The sequence below is a fragment of the Thamnophis sirtalis genome, unplaced genomic scaffold, assembly GCF_051295495.1.
Source record: "Thamnophis sirtalis isolate CommonGarterSnake01/CBP01778 unplaced genomic scaffold, rThaSir2_p1.2 scaffold_13, whole genome shotgun sequence".
NCBI lineage: Eukaryota > Metazoa > Chordata > Lepidosauria > Squamata > Natricidae > Thamnophis > Thamnophis sirtalis.
The window spans coordinates 1,587,934-1,611,969 of record NW_028261393.1 but is presented as its reverse complement, the minus strand read 5'-3'; the positions used below and the strand labels follow the sequence as shown (position 1 = coordinate 1,611,969).

The window sequence follows — 24,036 nt, the reverse complement described above, 5'->3', positions numbered from 1 at the left end:
TGTTGGGGGGGGGGGCAAGAGGCTGACTCTATAAACCTTCCTTCCTCTCCTTCCTGTAAGAATGCAGTACTGCAGGCTAACTCTGCCAACTGGCAGAAGTTTGATCCTGACTGGCTCGAGGTTGACTCAGCCTTCCGTCCTTCCGAGGTGGGTCAAATGAGGACCCAGATTGTTGGGGCCAAAGTGCTGACTCTGTAATCTGCTATGAGCCGAGGTGGCGCAGTGGTTAAATGCAGCACTGCAGGCTACTTCAGCTGACTGCAGTTCAGCAGTTCGGCTGTTCAAATCCCACCAGGCTCAGGGTTGACTCAGCCTTCCATCCTTCCGAGGTGGGTGAAATGAGGACCCAGACTGTGGGGGGTGATATGCTGACTCTGTAAACTGCTTAGAGAGGGCTGAAAGCCCTATGAAGCAGTATATAAGTCTAACTACTGCTATTGCTATGGCTGCAAAAGCCCCGTGAAGCAGTATACGAGTCTATTACTATTGTAGAACTAAGGACACTTCTATCATTTCAAAACTCAACCCGCCCACCTAAAATTGACACAAAAATCCACACACACACCCCAAAGCACCTCCCTCTTCATCCACCTGCCCCGACTCACCACTGGCAGCTCTGCCCTCGAAGGTCAAGATGGGGCAGGCAGCCTCTGCGTCATAGAGGACCGCCCTGCCCGTCTGGAAGGCTGCCACCACCCGCGTGGCATCAGTGCTGGAGAAGGCGACGGAGGTCGGGGTGCCGTTTTCTGCAGGAGAGAACCCACAGGGCCACGGGGGGAGGTCAGCCCTCCAATGCAATGGTTGTGTAGTATCCGGATTTTTAACTTACAATCCTTGCCTTGCAACCAGCTGTATACTGACCATTAGAAGTGACTAACTGTAAGTTTCAAGGAGGTTTCAACTTTGTTAACTCTAAAGCAGTGTTTCTCAAGCTTGGCAACTTGAAGATGTCTGGACTTCAACTCCCAGAATTCCCCAGCCAGCGAATGCTGGCTGGGGAATTCTGGGAGTTGAAGTCCGGACATCTTCAAGTTGACAAGGTTGAGAAACACTGTCCTAACCACTGCTGGGGAATTCTGGGAAATTCTTGAGAAACACTGCTCTAAAGATTCTTTTTTCTGCTATGTATTCTAAATACAAGAGCCGAGGTGGCGCAGTGGTTAGGGTGAAGTACTGCAGGCCACTTCAGCTGACTGTTATCTGCAGTTCGGCAGTTCAAATCTCACCGGCTCAGGGTTGACTCAGCCTTCCATCCTTCCAAGATGGGTAAAATGAGGACCCGGATTGTTATTGGGGGCGATATGCTGGCTCTGTAAACCGCTTAGAGGGCTGAAAGCCCTATGAAGCGGTATATAAGTCTAACTGTTATTGCTATTGCTAAATCAGGGATCGCTAATGTTGGAGACTTTAAGACGTGTGGACTTCAACTCCCAGAATTCCTCAGCCAACACACACACACACACACACACACACACACACACAGACTTTTGAGAGCAGGCATCAGAATTTCTTTGGATATGTTCACAGGAAAAAGTGACAATAAAGATGTCTTTATCCCACCCTATCTTAAAGGCTGGGGTTTGCCTCACCCCTTTGTAGTGCCAGGGGAATCCCGTGCGCCCCCCCCCCGCCACCTCCCAGGCCAGCTCACCGCTGTCTGCGTTGTAGGTGCTAAGACAGGCGCCGCTGCACGGGTCCCATATCCTCACGGTGCCGTCCGCCGAGCAGGAAGCCAAGCGATTCCTCGCCAGACTGAAGGCCAGACTCCAGACGGCATCCGTGTGGCCATCCAAGACGGTGTGGAGCACGCTTGGATCTATGCCACCGAGAGAGAGAGATTAGATTAGATTTAATGAATTTATAGGCCGCCCAATCCCGAAGGACTCCGGGCGGCTTACAACAAATACGTTTAAAAAATAGAAAAGTTAAAAACAAAAAACATAGATTTTTAAAAAGCCACAACGTACACCCAGTCTAATCGGGGCTGGACCTCAGTCATGAGGTCAACAGCCCGGGGCCTGCCGGAATAGCCAGGTCTTAATAGCCTTTCGGAAGGCCATGAGAGTGGGTAGGGTCCGGGATCTCTGGGGGCAGTTCATTCCATAGGGTCGGAGCGGCTACAGAGAAGGCCCTCCCCCGGGTGGTAGCCAGCCAACATTGTCTAGCTGACGGTACCCGGAGAAGGCCCACTCTGTGCGATCTTATCGGTCGTTGGGAGGTATGTGGCAGAAGACGGTCTCACAGATATCCGGGTCCTAGAGATTAGATGATAGATTAGATAGATAGATAGATAGATAGATAGATAGATAGATAGATAGATAGATAGTATAAGATTAGATAGATAGATAGGTAGATAGATAGATAGATAGATAGATAGATAGATAGATAGATAGATAGATAGATAGATAGATAGATAGATAGATAGATAGATAGATAGATGGAGAAAAAAACAGATCAGCAGTCCCTTCGGTTAGGATGGTGAATTTAGAAGTGAGGAATAGAAAGTTCTACTTGTAAGCCGCTTAGATTTCTCCAGACCGAAGTAGCATAAAAGCCTGTATTTCCTTTCGGGACTTCTTTTCACTGAGCATGTCTAGTTTAATGGAAAGAAGGACTAGGGGGGACATGATGGGAGTCTTCCAATATCTCAGGGGCTGCCACAAAAAAGAGGGAGTCAAGCTATTCTCCAGAGCACCTGAGGGCAGAACAAGAAGCAATGGGTGGAAACTAATCAAGGAGAGAAGCAACGTAGAACTGAGGAGGAATTTCCTGACAGTTAGAACAATTAATCAGTGGAACAACTTGCTTCCAGAAATTGTGAATGCCCCAACACTGGAAGTCTTTAAGAAGATGTTGGATAGCCATTTCTCTGGAACGGTATAGGGTTTCTTGCCTAGGCAGGGGGTTGGACTAGAAGACCTCCAAGGTCCCTTCCAACTCTGCTATTGTATTATATTGTACTTCCACTTTGCCAGGGAGGAGGAGGAGGAAGAGGAGCCTGCTGGACCAAGGGGAGCTTCCGAGCTTCCTACCTACCGTAGCCGTCGTAAGGGTCCATGCCCAGATCGGGGAGCTTCCAACAGCGGATCCTGGCGTCTGATCCCCCACTGTAGCAGGTCTCGCTGTTGCAACCCATGGCCACCGAGAGCACCGGGCCCCTGAGGAGGGAAGCCAAGAGGAGGGGCTGAGAAGGATCCCTACACCCAAACCACATTTCCCAACACGATGATGAGGATGGTTTCGTTAGTCCCCCTGCAAGCTGCGTGCAGGGCTTCCTTGTGAGGTTCTCGGGGCTGTTGCCCCCCCTGGGAAAGAGTGGGGCAGCTGCTGGGGGCCTCAGAAGTAGGCCACAGATTGCCATGTAATGTCTTATCATCGTACAGGCAGCCCTTGACTTATGATCGCAATTGAACCCAACGTTCCTGGTGCTAAGCGAGTCAGCTGTTAAGTGAATTTTGCCCCATCTTGCGACCTTTCTTGCCACAGTTGTTAAACGAATCATTGCAGTTCTTAAGTCAGTCACACGGCCGTTAAGTGGATCTGGCTTCCCCCTTGGCTTGGCAGGAGGTCGCAAAAGCCGATCATGTGAACCCCCCCGCCCCCGGAGATTGCAACCGTCGTAAGTATGGGTCTGCTGCCAAGTGGCTGAATTCTGATCATGTGACCCTGGGAACGGTCGTGGGGAAAACGGTCCCAAGCCCCTTTTTCCAATGCCGTTGCAACTCTGAGCGGACAGTAAGTGAATTGCTGTAAGTTGTGGATACCGGTACTTTCCCACAGGGGGAAGGGTGAGGAGCCAACGGCGTTGTCTGCCTGGCATCCTAAAAAGCCCCCCCCCCCCCCCGTTTGCAGCAAGCACATCTGCGCACCTGTGTCCTCTGAAGGCGTAGACGGGCTCCACATCCAGCGCAGCGTTCCTGGAACCGGAAAAGAGGCTGTGACTTTTACACGACGGGAGAGGTTTATCTGTCAACTGCCCAGAGGCCCAGAAGTGGTGGGTGGCACAGAAATGATGCAGATAGACAGAGATGGACAGACGGACGGATGATAGAGATAGAAAGATAGATAGGATAGGTAGATGATAGAGGGATGGATGGAAGATATAAGATCTATAGATAGAGGAATTAAGGAAGGAAGGAAGGAGCGAGGGAAAGAGGGGAGAGGGAGGAGAGGAAGGACGGAGGGAAGGAGGGGAGAAGGTGGGAGGGGGGAGGGAGGGAGGAAAGAAGGAAGGAGGAAAGGAAGGAAGGAGGGAAGGAAGGAAAGGAGGAGGGAGGGAAGGAAGGAGGGAAGGAAGGAGGGGAGAGGGAGGGATGAGAGGAAGGAAGGGAGGGAAGGAGGGGAGAGGGAGGGAGGAGAGGAAGGAGGGAAGGAGGGGAGAAGGTGGGAGGAGGGAGGGAGGGAGGAATGAAGGAGGGAAGGAAGGAAGGAAGGAGGGAAGGAAGATAGGAGGGGAGAGGGAGGGAGGAGAGGAAGGAAGGGAGGGAAGGAGGAGAGAGGGAGGGAGGAGAGGAAGGAGGGAAGGAAGGAAGGAGGGGAGAAGGTGGGAGGGAGGGAGGAAAGAAGGAAGGAGGAAAGGAAGGAGAAGGTAAGAAGGAGGGAGGGAAGGAGGGGAGAGGGAGGGAGGAGAGGAAGGAAGGAGGGAAGGAAGGGAGGGAAGGAGGGGAGAGGGAGGGAGGGAGGAGAGGAAGGAGGGAAGGAAGGAAGGAGGGGAGAAGGGGGGAGGGAGGGAGGAAAGGAGGAGAGGAAGGAAGGAGGGGAGGAAGGAGGGGAGAGGGAGGGAGGAGAGGAAGGAGGGAGTGGAGAAAGGAGTTTCCCTGGGGGCTCACTTTTTGGCAGCCACCGTCTTCTGAAGGTTCCACAGCTTGAGAGTCCCGTCCTCCGAGGCGGTGACCAAAGCCGACTCCCGGTGGTGGAAGACCAGAGCTCGAATGCCGTCGTAGTGACTCCGCAGGGTGAATTTGGGGTTCCAGGTCTTCTTAAAAGAGTCCTTGCTGTCCGAGAGCTGGGAAAGCAGGAGAGGAAAGGCTCAGCGGCCAGGGCTTCCTCCTGTGCCCCCTCCCTCCTGCCCTGCAGGCCCCTCTCCTTTGGCCCAGCCGGTCGGGCAGGGCGGCTGCAGGGAGAGGAGTGGGAGGGCAAGGCAGGGGAAAGGGCGACAGGCCTCCCGGGACACCTCCAAGGCGACTCACATCGCAGCTCAGCTCGTTGTCGTTGGTGACGGTCAGGTCTGCGAGGTCCCCCAAGCTGACCTCCCCCCCTCCGATGGTGTCCATGATGAAGACATCGGAGGAGAAGCCCAGCGACCCTGATTGGGGGAGAAGAGGAAGCAATTGGGAAGGGCAGAGCGGAGGGAGGGAGGGAGGGAGGGAGAAAAGGACAATTGGGAGCCAAAAAAGTGTGGAGAAATCACCTTCGTGGGACCTGGGCTGAGGAGTCATGGCTGGCGGCATGGAAGGCTTAGGGGAGAGTCCATCAACGTCGTGGAGATCAGCCAGCATCCCTTGCAGCTTCACCCTGCGGGGCCCTGGGAGGGAGGGAAAGAAGGGAGGGAGGAGGAAGGAAAGAAGGAAGAAAAAGAAGGAAGGAAGGAAAAAAGAAGGAAGGAAAAGAAAGAAGGAAGGAGGGAAAGGAAGGTAGAAAGAAAAAAGGAAGGAAAAGAAAGAAGGAAGGAAAAGGAGGAAGAGAATGAAGGAAAGGAAGAAAAAGAAGGATGGAAGGAAGGAAAAGAAAGAAGGAAGGAAAAGAAAGAAGGAAGGAAGGAAAAGAAAGAAGGAGGGAAAGGAAGATAGGAAGGAAAAAGAAAGGAAAAGAAAGAAGGAAAAGGAGGAAGAGAATGAAGGAAGGAAAGGAAGAAAAAGAAGGAAGGATGGAAGGAAAAGAAAGAAGGAAGGAAGGAAAAGAAAGAAGGAAGGAAGGAAAAGAAAGAAGGAGGGAAAGGAAGATAGGAAGGAAAAAGAAAGGAAAAGAAAGAAGGAATGAAGGAAAAGGAGGAAGAGAATGAAGGAAGGAACGGAAGAAAAGGAAGGATGGAAGGAAAAGAAAGAAGGAAGAAAAAGTAGGAAATGAAAGAAGGAAAGGAAGGAAGGAAAAGAAGGAAAGGAAGGAAGGAAAAGAAGGAAAGGAAGGAAGGAAAAGAAAGAAGGAAGGGAAGGAAGGAAGGAAAAGAAAGAAGGGAAGGAAGAAAGGAAAAGAAGGAAAGGAAGCAAGGAAGGAAAAGAAGGAAAGAAGGGAAAACTGAGTCAGATGAGCCGATGGTTGCTAATCAGGCCCACTCTTGGAATTCAGGGAGGATGAAGGTGTCACCAAGGACCATACAGGAAGTCCTTGACTTACAACCAAAACCAAGCCCCAAATTTCTATTACTAAGTGAGACCCAAAGGTGCTTTTTTCCAAGAGGCAACTGTGGGCTTTCTGGTTTTTTCTCTGAAGACGTTTCGCTTCTCATCCACGGAGCTTCTTCAAAGAAAAACCCGGAAGCCCAATTGCCTCTTGGGACCACCGTGTCCTCATGACGGGAAATCCCCCTAAGCACTAAGTGAAACGTTTGTTTCGTGAGTTTTGCCCCCTTGCCACAGTTACAAAGCGAATCACTGCGGTTGTTAAGTCAGTAACATGGCCGTTAAGCGAATCTGGCTTCCTGCTTGTCACAAAAGGGGATCCCACGACGGTTGCGGGAGACTGCAACCGTCATAAACACGAGTCAGTTGAAAAGCCTCTGAATTCTGGTCACATGATGGCGGCTGCAGCCGTCTCAGCCTGGGTCATAACTCCCCTTTTTTTCTGAGCCTTTGGGGGAACTTCAATGGAACGTTTTGTAAGCCGAAGGCTACTTTCAGTCTGAAATGGGACGGGGCCTCCTGCTTGATCAGGGGGTTGGACTAGACCTCCAAGGTCCCTTCCAAACTCTGTCCATTCGGGTCTCCCGTCCCCAAGCGAGGAAGCACCTTCTGACCCACACACACCCCCAGCAGCTAAGATGCCAAACTTTGTTCCTGGAGGCACCCGATGCAGCCGCCCCACAGATTTCACTCCCTTCTCCCCTTTCTCCTCCCAGGGACCCCTCCCGGATAAAGGAGTCGAGAGACCGCCGAGAACTTACCCAGTACGTTGCCATCCCCGGCACGCCGCGTGTCCCCAGATCCTTCCCCGTTTTCCCCGGAGCCCAAGTAGTCGAACTCGCTCAGGGCGTCCTCCGAATCTTCATCGTCGTCTTCATCCTCCACTTCGGGCATCAGGGGCTTGTTGGCGAGCTGCCAAGAAAAGCACGGCCCACCGAGCTTGGTTAGGCCTGGATTCCTAATCCACCCTCTAGGGCAGTGGTCTCCAACCTTGGCAACTTTAAGACCTGTGGACTTCAACTCCCAGAGTTCCTCAGCCAGCAAAGCTGGCTGAGGAACTCTGGGAGTTGAAGTCCACAGGTCTTAAAGTTGCCAAGGTTGGAGACCACTGCTCTAGGGGATTCCACCCCTTGTGGACGTAGAAAAGCCGTGTTCTCGTTTGCAGTCTGGCGCGCGGTGGAGATGAAAAGGCTGTTAAAATATTCCTTGTGCCCAAATTGAAATCAAACTGAAGGGAAAATACCGCCAATAGCAATAGCAATAGCAGTTAGACTTATATACCGCTTCATAGGGCTTTCAGCCCTCTCTAAGCGGTTTACAGAGTCAGCATATGGCCCCAACAATCTGGGTCCTCATTTCACCCACCTCGGAAGGATGGAAGGCTGAGTCAACCCTGAGCCGGTGAGATTAGAACCGCCGAACTGCAGATAGCAGTCAGCTGAAGTGGCCTGCAGTACTGCACCCTAACCACTGCGCCACCTGGGCTCTAAGGCCTGGTAATTCTTAGGATAGCCCTGTTGTGAAGCTACAGGGCTTCTTGAGTGACTGAGGGCTACCCCAGTGGCAGCAGGCTGATATTTTGCTTTTTCTACTAGAAAAACGGAAGGGAATAAATTAAAACATTGCACACGCAGAGCAAAAAACACGATAATTGTACCCACAGGATGATTGACATCCCGGGCTTTAAAATAGGGGAGGCTCCAAACTTGGCGACTTGACTGGTGGTCTTCAATTCCCAGAATTCCACCCGTCATAAAGCCACCAAACTTGGACACTCCTGAGTAATAAACAGAACAAGAAGTGGGCGAAACTTTCACGTCCTTGAAATGCTTCTAAAATGTGTCCGACAGGTCGCAAAACATCTGTTGTGAGTTGCACTTTTCATGCTCGGTTTCACTTTACAAATTCTTATTGCGAGAATAGCTGAAATCCAGTGTCCGTCCTTAAAAATGACAAGGTTCTAGTCCTCACCGGAAAGTGGGCACCGCTCAGCTGAGTCTCCTGCCCGCCTCCCAGCGCCTGCTGCGCCCCAACAACTTCAACAAGGAGCGACGGGGGATATACCTTTACGCGCTGCTTCTTATGCTGCCGCTGAGTCTCCAGGGACAGGCCTTCCATATCCTCCTCTTCGTCACTGTCGTCGTCCTCACAACCCCTCAAAAAGGGGATTTTCTCCATGACGGGGTTACTGATCCGCTCCTTCACTTCCTTCCCTGCGTTCCTGCCAGAGGGAAGAGAGAATCCACTGGTAGGCCAGAGTTGGACTGAGGAGAGTCCTGGGTGCTCTTTGAGTCGTTTCAGGACCCAACTAGGTAACATCATCAGTCCTAGAAGGGAGGGAGATTTGTATAGAGGTGGTGGTGGTGGTGGTAGAGGTGGAGGAGGAGGAGGAGGAGGAGGAGGAGGAGGAGGAGGAGGAGGAGGAGGAGGAGGAGGAGGAGGAGGAGGAGGAGGAGGAGGAGGAGGAGGAGGAGGAGGAGGAGGAGGAGGAGGAGGAGAGGAGGAAAAAGAAAACTGTGGAGCTTGGTGGTTTTCTTGTAGACATCTTGTTACCAAACTAGGAAACATAATCAGTGATAGAAAGGAGTGAGGTTTGCAGAAAGGAGGAGGAGGAGGAGAGGAGGAGGAGGAGGAGGAGGAGGAGGAGGAGGAGGAGGAGGAGGAGGAGGAGGAGGAGGAGGAGAAAGAAAACTGTGGAGCTTGGTGGTTTTCTTGTAGACATCTTGTTACCAAACTAGGAAACATAATCAGTGATAGAAAGGAGTGAGGTTTGCAGAAAGGAGGAGGAGGAGGAGAGGAGGAGGAGGAGAAAGAAAAGGGGAAAAATGGAGAAAGGAAAAAGAGCAAGAAGCGGAGAAGGAGGAAAAAAAAGGAGGAGGAGGAAGAGGACAACTGTGGAGTCTATGGTGCTCTCTGAGCTTGGTGGTTTTCTTGCAGACATCTCATTACCCAACTAGGTAACATCATCAGTGCTAGAAGGGAGGGGGTTGTGGGGAGAAGGGGAAGGAATGTGGCGTCCTTGGTGCTGAGCTTGGTGCTTTTCTCAGACATCTCATGACCCAACTAGGTAACATCATCAATGCTACTGCTAGCACCTTAATGCCAACATCAAACAGGAAGTACGAAGAAAGGCAAGGAGCTGTTTTCCCTCTTCCAGGAAACCTCCAAGTGATGGAGACCCACAAACCAAGGCTCCCAGCGAGGTCATCCTCTCCAACCTGGACAGACCCCTTCCCCCCCCCAAAAGCCCATCCCAACGGCCGCTCACCTTTTGATCTGCTCCTCGATCTGCTTGACGAGAAGCGACTCTCCTCCGTTGAGGCTGGTGGCCGCCAGGGCTGCTGGTCCGGTGCCCAGTCCGCCAGCTTCGGCAGCCCCGTTCAGCTCCATGGAGCAGCGGCCCAGCAGAGAGCGGACTCGCTTGGAGCGCATGTCCAGGATGGTGTCCGTGTAGCCCACCTCTTCCAGATACCTGGGAGAGAGACCCCAGGGACCCGAGGGGGAGGCGGCCTTTAGTCCAACGGGCAGGGTGATTTGCACCCAACGGAAGTTATGACGGAGCCCCTCTGAAGGCACTTACGATCTAGTTCCCAACATTATATATATACATACACACACACACACACACACACACATATATTTAGTGTCACAACCCCTGGTATGCCCCAATTATGGGAGGAAGCTAACTGCTTCCATTATCTGTTCGAATCCCAGTAAGGGTATGGCTAGCTGATGAGAGCTAAATAGCTTGAAATAGATCTATACTAGTCTCCCTTTATTTATTTATCAGCACAAATAAAAAAACACAAATATAACAAAGGCAACAGTAAAAATACTGGCTTTCTGTCTGGATGGTCTCTTGTGACGAGCCGATTGACAGACGATGGAAGCAGTTAGCTTCCTCCCATAATTGGGGCTTACCAGGGGTTGTGACTCTAAATATATATCTTCTTCCCTGGCTGGCTGATAAGGAGTCGAGCTCTGTGGCTCAATGGTTAACACATCTGCCTTAGAGGCAATACAGCACAGGCTCGATTCCCAGTAAGGGTATGGCTAGCTGATGAGAGCTAAATAGCTTGAAATAGATCTATACTAGTCCCCCTTTTATTTATCAGCACAAACACAACACAAATACATGTATGTATGCATGCATGTATGCATGCATGCATGTATGTATGTATTTAGTGTCACAACCCCTGGTATGCCCAAATATGCGAGGAGGCATACTGCTTCCTTTCTCTGTCTATCGGCTCATCACGAGAGACCATCCAGACAGAAAGCCAGTATTTTTACTGTTGCCTTTGTTACATTTGTGTTGTATTTGTGCTGATAAATAAATAAAGGGAGACTAGTATACTAGTATAGATCTATTTCAAGCTATTTAGCTCTCATCAGCTAGCCATACCCTTACTGGGATTCGAACCTGGGCTGTATTACATGTTAGGCAGATGTGTTAACCACTACGCCACAAGGTTCTCCTCCTTTATCAGCTGAGCCAGGGAAATAGGTATGTATTTAGTGTCACAATAATATATATATATATTATTGAATGAACATTGAAAACATTGGACATTTGTCATTTCCACATATATTTTAACATAACAATAAATACAGTTTCTACTTATGGTACGTAGCTACACTGATCTTATTAATACATCTCTTGTCCTCCTTTATATATTTCTCCATGTATTATCCAGTTCCAGTTTTACAGTCCTCAAAATGTTCTGTTCCGACTCCTTTCCCTCATTTCCAACCACTGATAGCTTTGGTACCAAATTTCATAATATTCTGTCTCGTCTCCTGTTTCCGAACTTCTGGCGGCCCCAAGTCCCCTCCAGTCATGTGACCACACCCTGGATGCTTAGAAACCAGCCTGCATTTACCTCCGTTTGCAGCATCTCGTGGTTAAATCACTGTGTTTTGCCACGGTTTTGCTGAAAACCGGCACTTCCCGTTTCTGGCAAACTGGCCCAGACCCAACCACTGCTTTGCTTAACCGCTGCCGCGCCAAAATCAGGTTGGTCCTGTGGCTGATGCGTCTAATGAACATCCTGTCTTTATTTATTTAGGTAACTTTATATTTACTTATTTATACGACTTAACCGCCGTGATGGGCAGGCTGCGTTCTGGTCGTAAGTGGAGGACTACCTGTCTTGGGCAAAACTTTTTGAAACAGCCCCGTTTGGCTCAAAGGGGTCTCTCCTCCCAGCAAGGACAGAACAATTCGGTCAAATTGGAACCGGGCGATTTCAACCTGGCACATTTTATCTGGATGACAAAGAATCTGGGCACACTCCTGGTGAAAGCTGTCCAAAAAAACAGCTGCCAAAGGGGCTGTTATCCCCCCCGCCAAAAACCCCATCACTGGGGAGGGTGGGTGCACTTCCCTTCCCTTAGAAGAAGCCCCCCCCCAATCCCCCATAAAGCCACGGCTACTCACTGACGGAGGAGCTGGCGTCCTTCTTTCCAGATGAAGGGGCTGTTCTCCAGGGAAAGGGGCTCCGCTGGCCCGTTGGACACTAAGCGAGAAAGAGAGTCCCATCAGCAAGTCCCTCAGCTCCAGGGACCACCCAACAGCAGCCCCGGAAACCGGAGTCCCCCTGGCCGAGGGGCAGCTGTGAGCCCAGCCCCACTACCTGGTTCAGAGGCCTCCGGTTTCTTTTCCCCCTGGTTCAGCTCAGTGCCAAATTTCAATTTGTGGTATTTTGACCTGGAAATAAGAAAGGAAAGCTTAGGAAAGGATGAGGGATGCTGGGATGGCGGTAATTTCTCGCTGTGCCCCTTAAAGCAGGGAATGCCTTCAAACCGAAGGGCCGACGTATTACAGAAGCAGCTTGACGGGGAAGGTGCTGGCCTAGAAACCAGGAGACTGGGAGTTCTAGTCCTGCCTCAGCCACGAAAGCCAGCTGGGTAGCTTTGGACCAATCACCAGGAGAGACGGTGAGTTCTAGTCTCACCTTAAGACTTGAAAACTGAATGGGTGACCTTGGGCCAGTCCCTCTCTCTCTCTCACTCCAACCCACCTCACAGGGTGGTTGTTGTGGGGAAAATAAGTGGAAGACGTTGTGTTGGATATGTTCACTGCCTTGAATTACTTATAAAATAATACAGGCAGGATAAGCTTTTAATAAATAAAGACATAGCAATAGCAGTTAGACTTATATACCGCTTCATAGGGCTTTCAGCCCTCTCTAAGCGGTTTACAGAGTTGGCATATTGCCCCCAATAACAATCTGGGTCCTCATTTCACCCACCTCGGAAGGATGGAAGGCTGAGTCAACCTTTGAGCCGGTGAGATTTGAACCGCTAAACTGCAGATAGCATCAGCTGAAGTGGCCTGCAGTACTGCACCCTAACCACTGCGCCACCATACTTACTTTCTCTCTCTCTCTCTCTCTCTCTCTCTCTCTCTCTCTCTCTCTCTCTCTCTCTCTCACACACACACACACACACACACACACACGACATTCAAAGAGAGAACCCCTCAGAGTATCTTCCTTCCCTTCCCAAATTCAGGCATTGACTTCCAGCTTAATAAATTAAGAACTTCCGGCTTAATAAATTAAGGACTTCCATCTTAATAAGTTAAGTTTGGCAACACGTGTGGACTTCAACTCCCAGAATTCTGCTATGCTGCCTGGGGAATTCTGGGAGTTGAAGTCCACAAGTCTTAAGAGTTGCCACGTTTGGAGACCCTGCCTGAACTAAGGTGCCTCTGAATCTCCACGCGGGACACTCAGGAGGGGACGTGAGGCCTGCCTGGTGGCTCACCTTTCTTGCTTCAAAGCGTACTCCAGCATCTTGATTCTCCGCACGAGGTCGGCCTTCAGGTTCTCCTGACCCTTCCTCTCGCCCTGCAGGAAAGCCACCTGGGCCTAAAAGAGGCAGGACCCCCAAGTTAAGGACAGGCAATTCTGACCAACATCCCGCATCATGCAAAAAAATGTGTGTGTGTGGGGGGGAAGCATAAACCCACAGCAGTGAATCCAGTTCTGCTCAGAACAATACAATAGCAATAGCAATATAGCAGTAGACTTATATACCGCTTCATAGGCCTTTCAGGCCTCTCTAAGCGGTTTACAGAGAGTCAGCATATTGCCCCCAACAATCTGGGTCCTCATTTTACCCACCTCGGAAGGATGGAAGGCTGAGTCAACCCTGAGCCGGTGAGATTTGAACCGCTGAACTGCTGATCTAGCAGTAGCCTGCAGTGCTGCATTTAACCACTGCGCCACAAAGATGCGGAGACTCTAGAAGGTGCGCAGAGAAGAGCAACGAAGAGGGGGCGAAACTGTCATGGTTGAGGGGGTTAGGTGCGTTTAGCGTATCGACGAGAAGGAATAAGGGGGACACGATAGCGGTCTTCCAGAACTTGAGGGGCTGTGACAGGGAAGAGGGGACTGTCTTATTCTCCAGAGGAGGAGAGGGCAAGAAGTAGTGAGTGAAAGCTTGCTGGAGAGAGAGAGAGAGAGAGAGAGAGAGAGAGAGAACTATGGAGACATTTCCCGACAGCGAGTAGAATTAATCAGTGGAATAGCTTGCCTCCTGGTGCTCCATTGCTGGAGGTTTTCAAAAATAGGCAGGAAACTGAGATGGAATAAGGCAGGAGTCCCCAAGCTTGGCAACTTTAAGACTTGTGGACTTCAACTCCCAGAATTCCCCAGCCAGCAAAGCTGGCTGGGGAATTCTGAGAGTTGAAATCCACAAGTCTTAAAGTTGCCAGGTTTGAAGACCTCTAGAATAAGGTCTCCTGCTTTGATCAAGGGGGTTGGACTAGAGGACCTCTTAGTTCCCTTCCAGCCCTAGGATTCTAGGTTCTCTGTACACTTTTGATCGTCCTTCTTCTGGAAGGGACCCTGGAGATCTTCTAGTCCAACCCCCTGCCTAGGCAGGAAACCCTATACCGTTTCAGACAAATGGTTATCCAGCATCTTCTTAAAGACTTCCAGTGTTGGGGCATTCACAACTTCTGGAGGCAACTTCTGTCCCACTGATTAATTGTTCTAACTGTCAGGAAATTCCTCCTCAGTTCTAAGTTGCTTCTCTCCTTGATTAGTTTCCACCCATTGCTTCTTGTTCTGCCCTCAGGTGCTCTGGAGAATAGTTTGACTCCCTCTTCTTTGGGGCAACCCCTGAGATATTGAAAGGCTGCTATCATGTCTCCCCTAGTCCTTCTTTCCATTAAACTAGACATACCCAGTTCCTGCAACCGTTCTTGATATGTTTTAGTCTCCTAATCCTCTTTGTTGCTCTTCTCTGCATTCTTTCCAGAGTCTCCATAGAATTCTCCATAGAATTTAAGGACTCCCAGTTGTAGCTTTCTAATCTGGGCTGACCAAGGGGAACTCTCAAAAGTGTCATGCCTGGAGATTGTTTTGATCTGCATGGGGAGGAACAGATTTAGGATGGACCCTAACAGGACGGTTTTAAGACCACCCAAATCTGGGGAATCTTTCCCTGTTGGTTCTGGATGGGGTGGCACTTCTTCAGGCGGAAAGAGACAAAGCACCAGGCTCCGGGAGAGCTGCAGGCCTATTTATAATAAACAAATGAAATCATTGTGTGAAGGGAAGGGGGCTTAGGAGAAGCGTTTCACCCAGGCCAGGGGTTTGCTTCCAAGAGTAACCCTGGCACCTAATAACAGCAGCAAGACTGTTGGTGGCGCAATACTGGAAGAAGGAAGACTTGCCTACAATCCAAGAATGGACATTGAAAGTCACAAACTTAGCCGAGATGGCTAAAATATCGGCATATCTTAAAGATGGGAAGGAGGAGGGAGGTTGGGGGGGTGGAGGGAGGGAGGGGCATACAAAAAAATTGTACTTCGATGTTTTAATGATTGACGAATGATGAAATATTTGTGTTTTAAAAGAAATAAAACCTTTGAACATAAAAAAATAATAATAATAAAAAGAAAAAAAGAGTAACCCTGGCATCCGAGGGTAAATCCACGCTGAACACGAACAGAGCTATCTGATCGCCACCTCGGTGCCAGTGCAAACAGGCTTAGTGGGTTAATGATTACAGGCTCCACTGAGGAGGTAATTAAAAGTTTGAATCAGGCTTCGCAGAACGGCTGCAGCGAACGAACTCGGCGGCAGGGCCCAGAGCATCAAAAGTGTGTTATTTCCTAGAATTAGGGTGGCTTGAAGAGGTGATTATGGAGGTTTCGTTTCAGTGGGGCTTTAATCATGGCCGACCATGGACGGACGCCTCCTTCCAGCTCTGACGGGCTGTATGTGCGAGGGTTGTTTTTTTTTTTAATTGTTTCAAACAGACTTGTAAAACTCGCTGGACAAGGAATGGCGCCAGGAGAAGCACGCCGGAGATCCCAGCTTCATAAACCCCGATGGCTGAGTTCACACCACCCACCAAGACACACAGGGAGCCCTCGACTTACGCCCCACAGCCGAAACCCAGAATCTCTGCTCCGAAGCAAAACAGTTGTTGAGTTTTGCTCCATTTTACGCCCTTTCTTGCCAATAAGTGCAAAGTGAATCCTTGCAGTTGTTAAGTTGGTCACATGGGTTGTTAAGCGAATCCGGCTTCCCCATTGACTCTTGCTTGTCAGAAGGATGCAAAAGGGGGTCGCGTGACCCTGGGAAGCCCCAACCGTCATAAATACCAGCCGGTTGGCAAGTGTCTCAGTTTCGATCACACAACCACAGGGAGGCTGCAAAGATTGTAAGTAAAGGACTACCTGTGAAAGGATGGCATGCGTGCCATGTGGAGCCATAGCTGAGAGCATGCGAGGTGTTGCCCTATGTCAGCTCCAGTGTGCATGTGTGCACTGGCCAGCTGAATTTTGTCCTTCTGGAGGGCGGGGGGAGGCCATTTTCGCCCTCCCCAGGCTTCAGGAAAGCCTCCAGAGCCTGTGGATGGCGGAAAACAGGCCCAATGGGCCTACCGGAAGTTCGGAGGCTTCAGTGAGGCCTGCGCGCATGTGGGGGAATTGTGTGCCCATGTGCAGGGGGGGGGGGAAAGGGCATTGCATTATGGGTGAGGGCACGCACGTGCGCCTTTTTGGCACCCAAGCAGAAAAACGTTCGCCATCCCTGACTTAGAGTGACTGCCAGTGACTTTGCACTTCAATCAGAAGAGAGCTGGAAGGGACCTTGGAGGTCTTCTAGTCCAACCCCCTGCCCCAGCAGGAGACACTGTGCCATCTCAGACAAGTGACTGTCCAGTCTCTTCTTAAACGCCTCCAGTGATGGAGCACCCACAACATCTGGTGGCAAGCTGTTCCACTGGTCAATCGTCCTCCCTGTTAGGAAGTTTCTCCTTAAGTCCAGGTGGCTTCTCTCCTGGATTAGCTTCCATCCATTGCTTCTCGTCCGATTGTGGAGAACACTTTCTCTAGACCGATCCATCCTCGCTCTCAAGTGTGCATTGCCATACCTATCTCCAGTCTTCAGTCAATCACACCCACTCCTATATTTGTACATGCTCCGAGATATAGAAGCACCGCACGCCTTCTATATCCTCCACCGTCACTATGGCAGCCGGGGGATCGTTGCTTCCCAACCGGTTTGGGGTGACAAGGATGAGATTCTCCCCCTACCTCGCACAGATGCTCCTTTCTTTTAATATTTCCCTGATCCGCTACTGAGTAGGTGGCTGCAACATTTCCCTACGCGTCCCACTCCACTGCCAGCTAAATATGGGATATTTCACTGTCATTCCGGTAGCAGATTCCAAGAGACCGGTCATAATTTCTTTCTCTTTTACGATACCCCAAATTGTCTGAGATGGTGCTAAGAGCAGGACCTAGCACCCAGCGTCTGTAGCTTCAAATCAAGCTATCCTTCACTGATACTCACAGGCCTCTCCCCTTCCTCCAATTACCTCCAATAGACCGATTAGATCCCACAGATTAGGCCTCCTCCGAATTCCATTCGCCGGCCAATGCCGACTGGCGACTACCCGGAGGAGAGCCTTCTCTGTGGCTGCTCCGACCCTCTGGAACGAGCTCCCCGTGGAGATTCGAACCCTCACCACCCTCCAGGCCTTCCGCAAAGCCCTTAAAACCTGGCTGTTCCGACAGGCCTGGGGCTAAAGAGCTTCTGCCCCCCCCCTCCTCGAATGGTATGGTTGTTGTGTGTTTTTAAATTGTGTAGTGTTATGTTCGTCTTTTTATCCCCCGTCTGTACCCCTTTCCCTGACTGAATTGTGAGCCGCCCTGAGTCCCCTTCAGGGAAAAGGGCGGCATATAAATGTAATAAATCCAATCCAAATCCAATCCTCTCTTTATGGCCCAAGTATCAGGCAACCAGGGATTGAATTGTGACCACAGTGGGGGCTAAAACAGCACGTCTGAAGGTGTCTTTTTGGCCACCCCACAGAAGCTGTTTGCGATGCGCTTTTTTCGTGGGATGCTCTTTGACTCCCTAATCCCTTCTCGCCTTTCCAGTATGGCAACAGTCATAGGATCCCAGGGCTGGAAGGGACCCTGGAGGTCTTCTAGTCCAGTGTTTCTCAACCTTGGCCACTTGAAGATGTCTGGACTTCAACTCCCAGAATTCCCCAGCCAGCATTCGCTGGCTGTGGAATTCTGGGAGTTGAAGTCCAGACATCTTCAAGTGGCCAAGGTTGAGAAACACTGTCCTAACCACTGCTGGGGAATTCTGGGAGTTGAAGTCCGGACATCTTCAAGTGGCCAAGGTTGAGAAACACTGTCCTAACCACTGCTGGGGAATTCTGGGAGTTGAAGTCCAGACATCTTCAAGTAGCCAAGGTTGAGAAACACTGTTCTAGTCCAACCCCGTGTTCCAGGACAGGCGTCCTTCTTTATTCCATCCTGGGCAAATGGTGATCTAATCTTTTTTTATGGAAAACAGCAATGGCATTTAGGCTTTTCTACATATTCATAACGCTTGGGGTGGTTTACAATGTCAACGTTATTTGCATGTTGCCCCCAACCATCCGGGTCCTCATTTTAACCCACCAGGGAAGAAGGATGGGAGAAAACCACTCGCCAGACCCGATCCAACCTCGACCTTTTGGGAATCAAGGAAGCTGAACCGGATGCAGACCTGGATGGCATTTATTCCTTTGAAATCACAATCACTTCTGGCCCTGGAGAAACTCAACTGCAATCCAACCCTTCATTCTCAAACCCTTTTTTTTGGGTGGGGGGTGTCGCTTAAGAGTCTCACCTCTGCCCACCTCCTGCCTCCCTGGCTCCCAAACTCACAGCACCGACCCCAACACACACACATCAAGGGGGGAGGGGTTCATACCCCCCCTCCAGTTTGAAAGGGGGAGGAGTTTCCAAAGAGATACCTCCTGGGGGAGAGGGACTACAACTCCCAGCATCCCCTAAGAACGACACACAGCAAAGGGGCGCCTCTGGGAGACGACCCCCCCCCATACAGACTGAAGATATGGGGGGGGGGGCGCTGACAGGTCTTATTATGGGATGGAGCCCCCTCCCCCTCCAGTCCCCGCAAGGAAGATGGCGGCGGGCAGGGTCGCCTTTCTCCCCTCCCCCCTCACGCCCCCCTCGCCCGGTCAGCTCCCCCACCTGCAGCTCGGCCCGCTCGGCCTCCCAGCGGCTCTTCTCGGCCTCGAAGCGCGCCCACTCGTGCTGGATGAAGTGCAGGATGCCCGGCAGGCTCAGCTCGCCGCTGCCCGGGCTGGAAGCGGAGGCGGCGGCGATAGCCCCGCTGGGCGGCAGCGCTTGGTCTCCCCCCGCGGCCTGGAGCGCCTGAGGCGGCGGCGGAGCCCGGGCCGGCGGGGCCCGCTCGCCTTCCATGGCCGACGACAGCAGCGGCGGGGGAGGCGGCGGCGGCGGCGGCTGCTGCCACATCGCGGCCCGGCCGGCCGGCGCGGAGGAAGGACGGCGGCGGCGGCGGCGGCGGCGACGACGGGGAGGAGGAGGGCGGGCGCGCGCGCGCGGCTGAGGGACGGGGCCGCGCGCGCCGGCAGGCCGCACTTCCGGCCCGACGGGAGCCGCGCCGGAAGTGGCCTTGAGGCGCGCGGCAGGGGAGAGGGCGGGAGCCGCGGTTGCTATCGCGACCACTGCGCCGGAGCGCCGTCTCCGGGGCAACGCGGCCGGCCTCTTTGCCTCTCCGCCGCTAGGAGGCGCTGCTGCAGCGCGGGAAGGCGGCGTCGAGCCGCGCAAAGCATCACGGGACTGGCCCATGCTGACGGTTGAGGGTGTGTGTGTGGGGGGGGGGAGGAGAGAGAAAAAAAATAGAAGTCCGTCCTCACGGTACGCGGACACGCGTGTTTCCCCCACCACCTAAGCGGGGTTTTTCTGAAGCGGGAGGCGTTATGGTGCCGGGGGACGCGTAAGTGCCGCGCGTGGAGGCGGACGCCCCCCCCCGTGGAACTGGAGAGGGGCGGGGCGTGGGCGGAGAAGGCGTTGCCCCGGCAACGGAGGGCCTAGCGGTGAGGGGGGGAAAGGAAGAGGGGCCTCTGAGCATACGCAGAGGGCGCTCCCGCCATTCCAGGGATTTACCCTCTTTTTGGGGCCCCCAGGAGACTTTCAGAGCCAGGAAGTCAAAAAAAGGGGCTCGAGGCAGCCCAGGCCTCTTATTCCTATTAGATTTATTGAAGCTGAAGTCCACAAGTCTTAATGTTGCCAAGTTTGGGGACCCCTGAAGTACCTGAATGCGGCCGGAACGATCTAATACGGTTTTTTTTTGGTAGTCCTCGACTTACAACCATCAGTTTGGCGACAAAACCCTGAAAAAAGTTGACTTGTGGCCGGGTTTTTTGGCCCAACTGTGATCCAACTCGGGGCCCTTTCGGCCATCGGCCCGTATTTAGGACAGTTGCAGCGACCCTGGATCACGTGATGATGGGTTTGCGAACCTTCCCGACGAGCTTGGCTTCACTTAACGACTGTGGCGATTTGCTTAACAACCAGTGCCACAAAAAAAAGGGGGGGTTGTAGCGCCAGGCCGTTCGTCGGAACAGCTGCCTTGCTTAGCGATGGAAATGCCGGCCTCCCTTGTGGTCGTGGTGCACGGACTACCTATATCCCTCCCTCCACCTGTTTTTCCTGCAACAACAGCCCTGTGAGGCAGGCTGTATTGAGAGAGAGAGAGAGAGAGAGAGAGGGATTGGCCCAAAGTCTCCCAGCTGCCTTGCATGGCTAAACTAGAACTCAAAGTCTCCTGGCGATTGGCCCAAAGTTTCCCAGGCTAAGGCAGAACTAGAACTCCCTGCCCCCTGGTTTCTCAGGCAGAACTAGAACTCCCTGCCCCCTGGTTTCTCAGGCAGAACTGGAATTCCCTGCCCCCTGGTTTCTCAAGCAGAACTGGAACTCCCTGCCCCCTGGTTTCTCAGGCAGAACTAGAACTCCCTGCCCCCTGGTTTCTCAGGCAGAACTGGAACTCCCTGCCCCCTGGTTTCTCGGGCAGAACTGGAACTCCCTGCCCCCTGGTTTCTCGGGCAGAACTGGAACTCCCTGCCCCCTGGTTTCTCGGCCAGAACTGGAACTCCCTGCCCCCTGGTTTCGCGGCCAGCACCTCTGCCACAACGCCAGGCCGGCCCTCTCATGAAAATGGAGTCGTTATTTTTGATTCTGGTGTAATTTGGGGCAGCATTTAAAAAAATCTCCAGGTGGTCTAACGATCTAAATCCCCGTTTTTTTAAACCTCAGCGTTTATCTTTCTGTTCCTTCCTCTCTGCCTACCAGGGGAACTAACATTGGATGGACAAGTCTGGAGCCGCAGGACCCTTTGCGGGCTCACAGGCCGAGACCCCTTGACCCCCACCCTAACCTTCCAAGATGCGCGTGACCTCCTGCCAGGGCATCCTGGCTGCCGCCATCGCCATTAACCTCCTGATCCTGTACTACATCTCCAGGCTGCAGCAGCAAGTCCTCCAGCGGCACAGGGACCACGCCCAGCCCAGCTACCCTCAGCACCTCGCACCCCTCCGCCCCGGCGTCACCCTCCTGATCCGAGACTTTGAAGACTTCGAGAACTACGTCTCCAGCGTGGTGAAGTCTTTCCTGAAACAGGACCCGGAGCTGCCCATCCTGGTGGTAGCCGACAGCTTGCCCTACCCTCCCTTGCTTCTTCCCAAGGTGCCCAACGTCCAGCTGGTCGTCCTCAAACCTTCCCCGGCTCAGCCGGCCTTCCTATCCAGGCCGGAGAGTTACGTGAGGACGGAGTATGTGGCCTTGGTACCCGACGGGGTGAGAGTGGAATCCCCGTCGCAGCTGGAGGAGATGCTGGAGGAGCTTAAGAGCAGCCAAGGGAAAGTGGAGATGGTGGCAGCTGCCGTCCACTCCCTGCTGCCTTTCCGCTGCCTGAACCTCAGGGTCAGCCTCAAGGAATGGACCGCGGAGTACAGCGAGACGCCCCCTGCCTCCAAGCTCTGCACCGCCTTGAAGGGGAAGGCCGTGGTGCTCCTTCGCACCAGGAGCCTCTTCAACCTCTCCATGCCTCTGGCCAAACCTTTGCTGACCTCCCTCTTCATCCAGACCTCTCTGCGAGGGTGGGCCGTCGGTCTCCTGGACCGCCCCTTCTCCTTGTTCCACCTGCCGCTGCTCACCTCCTCCCACAACCAGTGGAAAGCCGACAATCTGGACAAGTCCAATCAGCTGCAGCTCTTCCGCGATTTCGGCATCAAGCAGGTGATTCTGGAAGACGGCAAACAGCAGTGGTTTGGGTGCAGCAAGGAGACGCCGCGTTGTTTCGGCACCATCCAAGACGACACGCCGGAATACCTCTACCACAACCGCTGGACTCCGCCGTGCTGCCTCAAGGCCCTGAGGGAAACCGCCAAATACGTCATCAACATCTTGGAGATCTCTGGGGTGCGCTACTGGCTGGAGGGGGGCACGCTCCTCGGGGCAGCCCGCCACCAGGACATCATCCCTTGGGATTACGACGTGGACCTGGGAATCTACCTGGAAGATATTCCCAACTGCGAGTTGCTCCGGAGCGCCGAGTCGGGTTCCATCGTGGACGAGAAGGGCTTTGTGTGGGAGAAGGCCATCGAGGGAGACTTCTACCGGGTGCAGTACAGCGAGCACAACCATCTGCACGTGGACTTGTGGCCCTTCTACCCCAAGAATGGGGTGATGACCAAGGACACCTGGATGGACCACCGGCAAGACATGGAATTTCCCGAGCATTTCTTAAAGCCTTTGGTGCCCATTGAGTTTGCCGGCTTCGTGGCTTTGGTGCCCAACAATTACCGCAGCTTCCTGGAGCTCAAATTTGGGGAAGGGGTGATTGAAAACCCAGAATACCCAAACCCGGCATTGAAGAGCATGAGATAAGGGGACGCCCAGCTGCAGAGAGAGGGATTGTGAGGTCGCCCCAAAACTAAAATCTTCCCTTTGATATGAATTGGGGGGCCTGAGTCATTGCCACATATAAAGGCTGTGTGTGTGTGTGTGTGTGTGTGGCCCATTTATGGCTGGTTCCCCAGCATCTCTTCAGAACTCAGGGAGATGTTTGCAACACTGAAAGGAGTCAGAGCGCTGGCCAGAGGGCTGTTTGTCCTGTCGTTTTCCCCCCAAAAACCCATCACTCGATGCACCCCACGCATTCCTAGGCTCTGATAGCCATGACCCGGCATTCTTTATCCTCAGCAGCTGGTATTCGGGGGGAGACTGCCTCTGCTCAGCCGTGATCGTTGCATTTTGGGGAGGCGGGGGGACTCAACACCAGAGAGGACAGCTGTCTTTTAAAATAGGGTCTGTGGGCTGGGGCAGAGAATAGGAGGGGAGCCTGACGGCTGTTCGTTTTGGCAAGGGGCAGCTGGAAGAACAGACTGTACCGGCACTGACTTTCACAGAATGGCCTAAAAGATGAAAGGTGATTGTGGGACTGAAAGAATAGGATACACAAGCGCACACACACACCGATTCCAGAACAGGAGAAGTCGCCACAATCAACTCATCACAGCCAACTCTCCACGGGATGACTTACAGCAGGACGAGGTAATAATTCAGTTATTTAAATGAATAAACAATTTTTGTCATCCACGTTGCCTTCCGTCCTTTCTTTGATGCCTGCATGCCGCCATTCCTTTCATATTAGCGTAACTCTTGCTCCTCAGCGAATTGCCCTGTGGCAGATTGTCATAGACGGACGGACGGACACACACACACACACGAGCGATTCATCCGCCTCTTTCCCCAAACTTTTTAAAGACGTTGACATGGGTGATGCGAACCAGACCTTACTTTTCCCAGAGAAAGCTGGGAGCTAAGAAAAATCAGGCTGCTCCAAAGATGGCCACATCCAAGCAGTTGTGTTGGATTGTGTCCAAACGTTTCATGCCAACGTAGCCTGTGAATCTCTCGTCCGTGCCAGGTGCAGGGCGATTGTCCTAGGAATGCCAAAGAAGGGACCTCCCCCCCCCCCCCTGTTTTCCCTGGTCAGTGGCCGTGAGGGCAGGCAGAAGCTTTGTCCAAGGCTCAGGAAAAAAATTGAAAGGTGACTCATCCTTTGGATCGCATTCTCTGAAGTTAGGCTCTCATGGGCGGAGGCCCTCCAGATGTTCAGGGCAAGAGGGCACGTCAGTCATCAGCGCAAGGGCATGAAGGAATGGGAACCGGGCTGGGACTCTGGGAAACACCCATTTTTTGGGGGGAAAGAACAGAGTTCCCTGTTCTGATCTCCCATCTTCCCAAAGCCCCCCACATTGGTTTCTATCCTATTTGGGCTTCCTCCACAGCTCTTGGGGGGCTGTTCCCCCACTTCTTTTTCCTAACAGACAGGAATTG

General features: G+C 52.4%; 2 protein-coding genes across 3 annotated transcripts; one reads left to right on the top strand and one right to left on the bottom strand.

The window, feature by feature from the left end:
• Positions 1–519: 519 nt before the first annotated feature.
• STRN4 (striatin 4) lies at positions 520–19,227 on the bottom strand. The gene is made up of 14 exons (XM_087727377.1): positions 18,862–19,227; positions 13,110–13,213; positions 11,975–12,048; positions 11,779–11,857; positions 9,607–9,810; positions 8,403–8,559; positions 7,100–7,250; positions 5,411–5,524; positions 5,190–5,305; positions 4,830–5,005; positions 3,870–3,917; positions 3,037–3,158; positions 1,652–1,816; positions 520–746 (listed from the first exon to the last, which is right to left on the bottom strand). Exons 1-14 carry the CDS (start codon positions 19,144–19,146, stop codon positions 535–537), a joined length of 2,007 nt encoding a protein of 668 aa, XP_087583503.1. The 5' UTR covers positions 19,147–19,227; the 3' UTR covers positions 520–534.
• Positions 19,228–19,510: 283 nt separating this feature from the next.
• On the top strand, positions 19,511–23,292 carry FKRP (fukutin related protein). 2 transcript variants are annotated; one of them, XM_014067393.2, is made up of 2 exons: positions 19,511–19,630; positions 20,986–23,292. In XM_014067393.2, the coding sequence occupies exon 2, from the start codon at positions 21,079–21,081 to the stop codon at positions 22,579–22,581; it is 1,503 nt and encodes a 500-aa protein (XP_013922868.2). In that variant the 5' UTR covers positions 19,511–19,630; positions 20,986–21,078; the 3' UTR covers positions 22,582–23,292. The 2 variants fall into 2 exon arrangements, with proteins under 2 accessions (XP_013922868.2, XP_087583564.1); XM_087727438.1 differs by having other exon boundaries at positions 19,513–19,551.
• The last annotated feature ends 744 nt before the right edge of the window (positions 23,293–24,036 follow it).